Genomic DNA, 10,626 nt, shown 5'->3' with positions numbered 1-10,626 from the left:
GGACACCCTTACACTTATTACCGCAGGCGTCTGCCGGCCGGGAGTCTGAGGAGAGGGCTCCGGGACACCCTTACACTTATTACCCCAGGCGTCTGGCGGCCGGGAGTCTGAGGAGAGGGCTCCGGGACACCCTTACACTCATATTTACATTTATGGGCTCACAGAGCGCTTTCTCCATTTTGAACGCAGTCATGTTTTACTTGATAACCCTGGTTTTAACCATTAGCTGCCTTATAGCAACAACTCCTTTGAATGATTCCAGATGATTACTGCCAGGTTTGGACCTGAAGTGCACAGGCAGCCCTGGGAGTTGCAGCAAAAAGAAATATGGCGAAAATCCAAAGCAAAGGTGGCTCTGAAGAGAGAGGAAATCAGAGCACCAGGAGGGAGGGAAGATGGCCCAACCACTGAAAGGGAACCTCCCAGAGACAGGGTGAGGGCCGATCCTTCCCAGCTGGGCTCCCAGAGACCCGAGTGTTCTCAAGATATCAGAAGACTTAGTACTCATTCCTCCCTAAGGAAAGATGCAGCTAGCCAGGCCCACAGTTCTCAGATGCAAGAGAAGGCTGAGGCATGGCGTCGGGACATGCCTCACTCAGTGTGTATAAACTACTGCCTGCCCCCAGCTGCCTTCTCCACCTGCCCCTTGGTGTAGGCCTAGCAGCATCCACTAAGCATGCCAGGACCAGGACGACCTTTGACCCTTGCTTTCAAATGCTGCCCAAGAGGTGAAGATTTACACAGAAGAAGTTACCTCAGTCTGGAATTTAGCCAGAGCACCGTGGGTCGGAGTCTGGGGTGTGGAAACCATGATCTCCTCCAGATTCTCCCCGCTGTGCTAAGAGGGGAGAGAAGACGAGAGCAAGTGCAGCAGCTGTTATTTTCAAGTGCAGCGTCCTGTCTGGTTACATAACGCGTTCAGGAAACTATCAGGGGCAATTAGCACACATTACACTGCCTCCGACGCGGTCTCCAGAGCCTCACTGGCAGCTTTAAAAAGACACGTTGGGGGTCAGCTGGGGAACTAAGGAGCCTGGAGCTGCCCCAAGAGCAAGGCCCAGCGCCACCTGAAGGGGGCAGCGACCCACATAGAGGATCTGTGATGAGTGACCCAGCACTTTCCCGGAGGCCCTTCACAGGAAAGAGCAGACCACCCTTTGGGTTTCTCTTGAGGGGCCAGGGAGGAGCAAGCAACAGCAGGGATTGTCAAGCCCCTCACCAGGAAGGAAGATGCCTACTGCAACCAGACCAAGACTGGTTTGAGCGACTTTATCCCTCCACCACCCCTACATCTAAATTCCTCAGAGCTGTCTCACTTCCAACCCCAGCTTCCTCATGTCCCCCCAACACTGGCCACACTGAAGTGTTCCATGATCTCTAAGAGCCCCTGCTTTCCCCACTACTGGACCAACCCCCAAGCAGAGTCTCCATCCTCCCCTTTATCCTGCTGGTCATCTTCCCAAAGCCATGAGCAAGGGCCAGGCGGAGCCAGAGTTGCACTGGGAGCTGCACTGCACCCTCTGCATAACCACTCCTCTCTGCTTCTTCCCATGCAATGCAAGCTTGTTCTCCTTCCAAACAAATTGCCCAGTATCTACTTCTGGCTGATATGAGTGAGAAAACATTCCTGTCTAGGGCTAGCAGACGACAGACACTCAGCAAACACACCAAAGTAGGAAACTGTGTTCCTCAAGCACAATTCACAGGTGGATTGTCAAGTACTCTTCCTGCCCACTTTTTACATTTTTTTCCCCAAGGTTTATTTTGGCTCACAGGGTGTGCTTGATCATGGTGGGGCAGTGGCAACAGCCTGAAGCAGCCAGCCACATGGTATGCATGGGGAAGCAGAGACCGAAGGCTAGCTAACAGCTCAGCTACTTTATCTTTTTAATTCAGTCCAGGGCCTGGCCCAGGGGAAGCTGCTTCCCACAACTAACGTGGGCTTTCCGATGTCCATTAATCTAATAGCAAATCCCCGTGGACATGCCCCTCTCCACCCCATCAGTGCTGGGACTGGGTCTCAGAGCTTGGCATCTGCTAGGTAAGTGCTCTACCTCTGAGCCATCCCCTCTTCCCTTCCCACTTCTGACTTCCATAGCTTTGCAAACCTTATTTCTTGCAGTATATACATGTGTGCATGTATACAGGCATGTATGTGCACGTGCACACATGTGGGGGCCAGAGGACAACCTGAGATGCACTCCTATGGAGGCTGCGGCACCATCTACCTTGTGTTTTTACTTTTTAGAATTACGTATTATTTTATTGTGTAGCTGTTTTACCAGCATGTATGTATGTGCCTGTGTTCACAGAAGTCAGGACAGGATGTCTGCTCCACTGGGACTGGAGTTAGAGATGGTTGTGAACCATCATGTGGAGGCTGGGAATTGAACCCAGTTCCTCTGGAAGAGCAACAAGTGCTCTTAACCGCTGAAGCATCTCTCTAGCCCCTCCTTTGTTCCTTGAGACAGAGTCCCACTGTCTTGGAGCTAACACCTGTAAGCTAGGCTAGTCAGCGAACCCCAGGAGTCTTTCATCTCCTCACCAGAGTCAGATGGCACAGTCAAGCATGTGTCACCATGCTGGAGCCATCTCTCCAGTCCGCATACGCCCTTTCTCCCCACTCTTCTTGCCTGTCTTCTGACAGGGAAGGTATTCTAAGACTAGACCACTGCTTCCTTCCCGGATCCTAGAGCCCAGGAAAACCACTCACTCACTTGGTGAGGCAGAACTCCTGCTGGACCAGGGAAGCGGCGGGTTTTAGCTCGAATGGAGGGGCGGGAGGGCTGCTGGGGTGTCCGGTTGGTAGCAGTGACAAGCTGAACCAGGTGGTTGGTGACTATAGGTGTCTGAAGAGCTGGCTGAGTGACTGTGGTGGAAGTACATCTGGGGGTGCTGACAGGAGAGTCAACAGAAGACACTGGGGCTCGGGATGGCAAGGGCCCCTGACAAAACACTGCAGAGCTGCAGTGGGGACGCTGAGGTCCAGAAAAACGGAGTTTGCCACTTGACCATGATCTGGGAGACCGAAGTGGCTGACCAGGCACATAACTCTGTGGTCTGTTTTGAACGGTCCTTCCAGCTACTGGCAGATACTGAGGTGCAGCAACAGGGGAGCCCCTTTGATGGGAAGTAGAAATGCCGGATGTAGCTGAGACAGGAAGGCTGCCTGTGGCTGTAGTAGGTCTTAAGGAAGGCCATGGATTTCTACAATTTTGGACAATGGGCCCCTTCTGGAAAGATCCACTCAGATCAGCCACTCGGGCCTTTTTCGCCAATATGGGATCCTCACAGTGCTTGGCAGGCAGGATCTGGGGGGCTCCACTGTTTACTTCCAGCTCCAAGCCAGCTCCCTCAAGCTCCATGCTTGCCAGGGCCTTGTCAAACTCATCTTGATCAGGTGCTTCAAAGTCACCAATGTCCTGTCGATAGCTCTCAAAGATAAATCCAGAGTGTGCGGCTGAGGACTGGGGTCCTGATGAGTCCTGGAGCACTTTTGTTCCTGTCATTCTTTGCTGACTACTCGAGCTGCTGCTAAAAACTGAGACAGGTCTCAGGGACACTGTTCCTGTGCAGGGTGGATCCTTCACGTTCTCCAGCATGCTGGAAGTAGGGAGACAGAGTCCTGGGACTGACCGGTTGGAGGCAGGGTATGACTGCAACGGTCTTGAGCATTGTGCCTGCGGGGTCTCCTGTGGTCTGGAAGAGACAGGTCTCAGGCCCCCAGCATCCCCGGGCAGTGGACGAACAACGTGGTTCTCTGCACTCTCCAAAGCAGATAAGAAATCCTACAAAGAAACAGAAAGTGGGCCTCTGTGTCAGGGCTCTGTTGGTCCTTGAGACAGCATCTCACACAGCTCAGACTGGCCTTGCTGAAGCTGTTATGTAGCCGAGGATGACCTTCAACTCCAGACCCTCTGCCTCCCGAGTGCTCGGGTTACAGGCCAGTACTATCACTATTGGGTTTGGCAGGGTCTTTGCATCTGGGGATTTAAAACTGCTTCCAAAAAAATAAATAAAAACAAAACCTTCTACCTTAAGCATATAGTGTGTATGTGTGCAGATACACACATAAGAAATCTTCTACCTTAAGCATATAGTGTGTATGTGTGCAGATACACACGTAAGAAACCTTCTACCTTAAGCATATAGTGTGTATGTGTGCAGATACACACATAAGAAACCTTCTACCTTAAGTATATAGTGTGTATGTGTGCAGATACGCACGTAAGAAACCAAGGCACGAAAGGCAATAGCGACATGTCTCATCACTTACTATTCCTGTGAGCCAGCGGGCTACCAGGCTTTGTCAGAAGCATTCTGAGGCTACATTTTCAGGTAGTCACTGGTTCTTCAGTCTCCAGGAGGAGGCTTACTGGGAAAGCATTCCAGGGCACCAAGAAGCCAAAGGCACCCCACAAGGTCACAAACCTCTCTGAAGGAGACTGGCTAAGTTCTGTCAGGACTGTGGCCGCTACTCTGTTGACCACGCACCCTTGGTACAGTCCCTACCTCTACCTCTGGCCATGCACATGCACACCCACAGTCTTCAGACAGACAGAGAGCCCCTGGATCCAGCCAAACAGACACACGTTAAATATAGCTTCTCAGGCAAGTTAAATTAAGTATGGATTGCATTTGGAAGCAAGGTGAGATTGACACCTTCAAGCTCAACAGACCTGTTCTGAGCGTATTTTGAGTCAGAACTGCTGATTAAGTGACAAGAAGGTACTACCCACCCCACCCCCACCTCCACTGCTGCTCCCAATTGTCAGGCCAGAGAAAGGGTTTTCCTGCTTTAGCCGTTTATCAAGAATCCCACACTCCAGCAACACCTAGGGCTACAACAATAACTGATCAGAAGGGCAAGTTCCTGATTACCCTGAAGCCTGCCGGTCCCCTTGCGTCCAAAGAGCTGACACTTAGCTGTAACATCCTTTGCCTTGGGTAGCAAGAAAGAGACTGGTATGCCATTTTCAAGGAACAAAAGTGTGAAGAGTCAGAATCACTCAGTCAGATTCCATTATTACCCTGGCTAGGACCCAAGAGGGCCAGTTTCCTAGTTCCTTCTCAGCTTCTACTGACGCATCTCTCAAACTGAAAGTTAAAGACAGGGACAAGTCTTGACAAACATTTACAATGAAGATGGGGCACACCCATCATCCCTGCAGTGAGGCCTGGGGGCAGAAGGACCAGGAGTTCGGTGTCCTCAACCACACAGCGATTTTGGGGTCAGCCCAAACTAACTGAGAGACCCTGTCTCGTTAAAAACAAAACAGAATCTCTGTAAGTTTGAGGCCAGTCCAGTCTGCAAAGTAGTCCCAGGAGAGCTAGGGCTACACAGAAAAACCCTGTCTTGAAAAACCAGAAAAAAAAACCAAAAAACAAAAAACAAAAAAGCGGCCGGGCGGTGGTGGCGCACATCTTTAATCCCAGCACTTGGGAGGCAGAAGCAGGCGGATTTCTGAGTTCGAGACTAGCCTGGTCTACAGAGTGAGTTCCAGGACAGCCAGGGATACACAGAGAAACCCTGTCTCGAAAAAAACCAAACCAAACCAAACCAAACCAAAACAAAAAACAAAACAAACACACACACAAAAAAAAACAAAAACAAAAAAGCAAAACCACCATCACCACAAAAACCCAAACCAAAAAAATCAACCAACAAACAAACAAAACCCAGAAAAAGTTGGTAACTGAATAATCTGTGACCACAAAGATCAAGTTGCTATATGACAAAACAGCAGACACCTGTAACTTCCCTGGGTGTCAGGTGCACTCAGATATATTACTAGAACCTCAATGAATTCTTACAATGGCTCTATGTATAGGTACAGAATGGATGCAGACTATGAGACTTCTTGAGGCTGAAGAGACGGCTCAGCAATTAAGAGCACTGACTGCTCTTCCAGAAGTAAGAAAAGACTCCAGTTGGAAATGGCCTAGGAAGGCCACAGAACAAAGGGATTTGCCCTGGTTCCCACGCTAGTAAGTGCCTTATTGAAGAAGTTCCTCTTCTCACTAGAAGAGAAATTCTCACTCAAGTGGCGCGGGGTAAGCCTTACACAAGGGTGATTCCCAAATGTTGACTTTGTGTCTCATTCATTTCTTATCGTCTGAGAAGGAAGAGAGGAACACATGAGGCATAACAATATCCTTCATTCTAGAAGAGTCAGTGGGAGGCCAGAGGATAAAGTGATCTGTCTGCCTGCTTCACAGGCCGGTTGGTGCCCTCGGGTCTCATGCCATCCAGCTAGCTGTGCAGTCTCCTCCCTGACCCTGGCTCTCTATAAACTCTGCTCCCCTCAGGCCTGCGAGTATAAAAGTGAACGAAATCACCCTCCAGACGGCTCCTAGGAAGGCCTTCATAATTAAAGACGTGACAGTTACAATTAGGGAGTAAATTTGGTTTTTGTTTTCTTTCCCTCTTTCTTTCTTTTCTGAGACAGGATCTCATGATGCCCAGAATAGTTGTGACTTCTCTATGCAGTTGAGGAGGGCCTTGAACTTAGGATGCTTTTGCCTCTACCTAGCAAATGCTGGTATTACAGGTGCACCTTATGTAACTGGTTTTATTGAGAGCTTGGACATTGAGGTCACGGCTTCAAGATAAGCAGGAACCTGTATCCACTTACCCACACTCCTAGCCGTATTGTTTTGTTTGAGACAGTATCTCTCTACACAGCCATCGTTGTCCTGGACCTCAGAGATTTGCCTGCCTCTGGCTCCCAAGTGCTGCCTACTAAGGGCATGCACCACCACACCTGGCTTGTTTTATTTTTAAGACAGTTAAATATAGCCAGTGACGGCAATGCATGCCTTCAATCCCAGGACGCTGGGAGGCAGAGACAGGTAAACATCTGTGAGGTCCAGGTCAGTCAAGTCTACAGAGTGAGTTCCAGGACAGCAAGGGCTACACAGAGAAACCCTGTGGTGGAAATATACAACAAACAAAGACAGTTAAATACGCTGTTGTTGTTTAGACAAGGCTCTCGACGTAGCCCATGCCCATCTTGGGTTCCTATCTTCCTGCTTCAGCCTCCTAAGTGCTGAAACTACAACCCAAGCAAATAGCACCAAGTTAGTCACTGCTTACATTTATTTACGATTTCAGCCTGAGACAGATTTAAAAAAAAAAAAAAAAGATGAAAGACAAGTCCATTGAAAGCAGCCTGCCGGGACTGCTCCAAACGTTCTGAACTGAGCTGTCTCCATCTCAGGGCATCTTGTGCCACCCCAGGTCACCAACAGTCCCTTACCTCATCTTCAAAGTCCTCTTCCACAGAAAACAACTTCTGAAAGCCACACGTCTGAAAAAGAAAAAAAAGCACTTGAGACTGGAGGAAAACCGCCGCAGCCACATTCTGTGTCCACGCCGCCTTCTCTCCCAGCTCTAAGGAGACTATCTCAAGTATACGGTCTTTCTGGTTTGTGTTTGGCTAGTACTGGAGGAGGAAAAAGAGAAGAAATTTGATTTAGCTAAAGATTTTAAAATATTTTCCTGTTTAAAATTTATATATATAAAAAAAATCTATCTGAATTACTCCTAGAAAGGGGATGGGAAAAGAGAGGAAACAGAGGCAGTTCTTGAGGGTCAGCACATGGGTCTCAAATAGCCCAAGCTGGTCTCAAACCATTATGTGGATAAAGGTAATTTTCAACTCTTATGTAAAAAATTATTATTTTAGTGGGAGTAGGGGAGCACCACTGCACTGGTGTGGAGGTCAGAAGACAACTTGAGGGAGTCAGTTTCTTCCATCACTTGGGTCCTAGGGATGGGACTCAGATGTCAGAGACAATCAGCTTTTACCTGCTCAGCCACTTCCCCAGCCCCTAACCTTGAACTCTCTTTTCTTTTCTTTTTCTTTCTTTTTTTTTTTTTCGAGACAGGGTTTCTCTGTGTAGCCCTGGCTGTCCTGGAACTCACTCTGTAGACCAGGCTGGCCTCAAACTCAAAAATCCGCCTGCCTCTGCCTCCCAAGTGCCCGGTAACCTTGAACTCTTGAGCCTTTCCTTTCCCAAGGGATGGGATTACTTGCCTGCACCACCTCTGGAAAAACAAGCTTGAGTATTTTGCAACAACATCTCAAAGGTTTGTCCAACACAAGAAATGACCATAAATCCTGGCATGGAGCACTTGTTCCTGAGAATCAAGCCAGTGATTTCTTTCTACAGAGGTACAAAGCCCAAAGGCTAAATTCCCAACAGGGTGGACTGCCCCAGTCTGTGGTTCTTTATGGACAGCGGGCTCAGAGGAGTGTCAAACTCACAGGCAAGGCTTTGGTGGGGGATGGGATGGGGGGCGTGGTAGCTCAAGCCTTTAATCTCAGAACGCCTAAGGCAGAACTTGTGAGTTCGAGGCCGGCCTAGTGAGTTACAGGATAGCCAGGGGCAAAAAGCCTGTTTCAGGGATTCCACCCCCCCCAAAAAAAATCAGAGGAGGAGGAGGAGGAGGGAGGGGAGAGTTGAATGTCAGTCACTCCAAGGGTCACGAAGGTTGGGGGCGACGATTCCAAAAGTCAGTGACTTTGGGCACACAGGGATTAATGACTATTTTTCTGTCTATAGGTCTGTCCGGGAAGGAGCCTTTCACAAGGTCTTCTGCGCGTGCGCGCCCTTCCTAACTAGCCCCTAGGTCTGCAGGCTACACCCAGTCTCAACCACACAGATCCCGTTCTAGCAGATTCGGCGAGCCCGAGACCGGAGCCCAACCCGGAGTCTGGCTTCCTCGCAGCTGCAACGCCCCCCTCACCCCCCGGCGGCGTAGACGCTGCATTACCATGACGACAGTCCGTGGGCTCGGGCCGGGGGATTGGCCCGGCAGTATCAGACTCAAGGGGTTCACCTCCAACTCGACCCAGATGTAAAGTGGGGAACTGTGCCCGACCGTATCCCCAGAACAGCGTCAGAGAGAAGCGTCTTTAAGACCGCAGAGAAAGCTGGGAGAGGGTCGCCTAAGAATGTGCGCCCAGAGCGGCTTTCGAAGCCGCCGCCATAACAGTAGCTCCGCCCTCTTAAAGGGAAGGCCCCAATTTATCCTGCCGACACAAAGTCCTTCTCCTTTGGGCCTTCCGCCTCAACCTTAAAGGGAAAATCAAAGGACTCTCGGTCGCCCCCAAGCGGTCCCTCGTGTCCAGCCGGCTGCCACGTTCTGGTTGAAAAGGAGGTTGGGGAAAATCTTGGACACCTTATTCTCCCTTCTTTTTTGTTGTACGCTTACTAGTGACTGGTGATTTGAGAGTGAGTTAATCCTCACCAGAATCCAGCGGATCGTGTAGCCCAGGCTGACCTCAAACTCAGTTTGTAGCCAAAATAACCTTAACTCCTGATTGTCTTTCCTCTACCTCCCAATCGCTGGAATTATAAGCAGCAGGTTTTACGTGGTGCAGGAGACGGAACCCAGGGCCTCACACTTTCTAGGCCAATGCTGATAGGTAGAGACAGGAAAAGATAGAGAGTAGGTTCCAGGGCTGAGATCCTGAGAACCTTATACGCCGTCATCCTCCGGTGAATGAGGAGGAATTTAATGATTTGGGGCCTTACATGTGCTAAGCAAATGTTCAACACTGAGCTAATAATATCCCTAGTCCTAAAAAGTTTCTACAACAGAAAAATCTGAGCCTTCTTTGCATGTTAGAAAAATATATCTGAAAGCTGGGAGTGTAGTTCAATGGTAGAACATTGTACTAGCATGTTCAAGGCCCTGGTTTCTATCTACCATACATATATGCATACACTGCAGAGAAGCAAACAAACAAACGAAAACATAACAGCAAAACCTTGGAGGTCATGCAGGGACTGTAAGGTAAGGCCTGGCTCAAGCACAGAAGACATGTAGAGAAGACTGAAGAAAGAGATCAGGGGAGAGATAGGGTGTGTCTGTTCCTCAGAGCACAGTAGCCTTCTGAGCCATAGAAATATGACTAAAGTGGTGGATTCTTCCTCAGAACAAGGCCCATGTGCGCAAACACATGATGTTTTGCACATAATTATAGGGGGATGTCTTCCCTGAAGCCTTGGGTTAAGAACTCAGTTCCCTGGAATTCTAAAAAGCAAAATGGTATAGCAGTTAAGTCCTGGAGTCTTACTAGCTGGGTCAGGCTCCCAACCCCACTTCTTCTTTGTTATGTGAGCTTGGCCAAAGTCGTACCTGGAATACACATAGTACTCCAGGAACCTTGGCTGTTGTCAGTCCGGGTTAAATCAGGGTTGAGACTCTCCCCCATACTGTACTCTTCATCCTGCTGTGTCTCAGTTCTCTGGTCTGGTTCCAGCCTACGCCCCAGCACCCAGGTTTTTCATTTCTGAACTTACTCATTCCTTGTTGTCCTGAGTTTCCATGGTTCTCAAACCCAGTTATTAAAGAGTTTAGCACGCTTCTTGCATCTCCCTCTTCCCGCCACTTCTCCACCCCTCCCTCCATCGACAAGGTCCCATAGCTAAGGTCTCTTCTGACACAACCTCCTGAGCACTGGGATCACATGCGTGCACCTCTGTGCTCGGCTAATGCCCCTTTTCTTTTATGTTTTTTCTCTCTTTTTTTAATTTTTGTCTATTTGTTTATTTTATGTATGAGTGCTCTGCTGCATGTACACCTGCAAGCCAGAAGAGGGCGTCAGATCCCAT

The 10,626-nt window shown here is 49.3% G+C and overlaps 1 protein-coding gene across 2 annotated transcripts in view; it reads right to left on the bottom strand.

Moving 5' to 3' along the window:
* The window catches only part of CUNH17orf53 (chromosome unknown C17orf53 homolog), a 15,681-nt gene extending 6,675 nt beyond the window's left edge, over nucleotides 1-9,006 (bottom strand). The window contains exons 1-4 of one of the 2 annotated variants that reach the window (XM_028780664.1): nucleotides 8,780-8,991; nucleotides 7,260-7,310; nucleotides 2,718-3,788; nucleotides 755-838 (exon numbers count right to left, since the gene is read on the bottom strand). In XM_028780664.1, the coding sequence (XP_028636497.1) occupies nucleotides 755-838; nucleotides 2,718-3,788; nucleotides 7,260-7,310; nucleotides 8,780-8,782 (1,209 nt within the window). In that variant the 5' untranslated portion in view covers nucleotides 8,783-8,991. Of the gene's footprint in view, nucleotides 1-754; nucleotides 839-2,717; nucleotides 3,789-7,259; nucleotides 7,311-8,779 lie in introns of both variants that reach the window. The other variant, XM_028780665.1, reaches the window with a different exon arrangement.
* Between the last annotated feature and the right edge of the window lie 1,620 nt (nucleotides 9,007-10,626).

The sequence above is a fragment of the Grammomys surdaster genome, unplaced genomic scaffold (genome assembly GCF_004785775.1).
Source record: "Grammomys surdaster isolate TR1022 unplaced genomic scaffold, NIH_TR_1.0 371, whole genome shotgun sequence".
Taxonomy (NCBI): domain Eukaryota; kingdom Metazoa; phylum Chordata; class Mammalia; order Rodentia; family Muridae; genus Grammomys; species Grammomys surdaster.
Note: the sequence above shows the minus strand (reverse complement) of the source record. Positions and strands in the feature narration are given on the sequence as shown.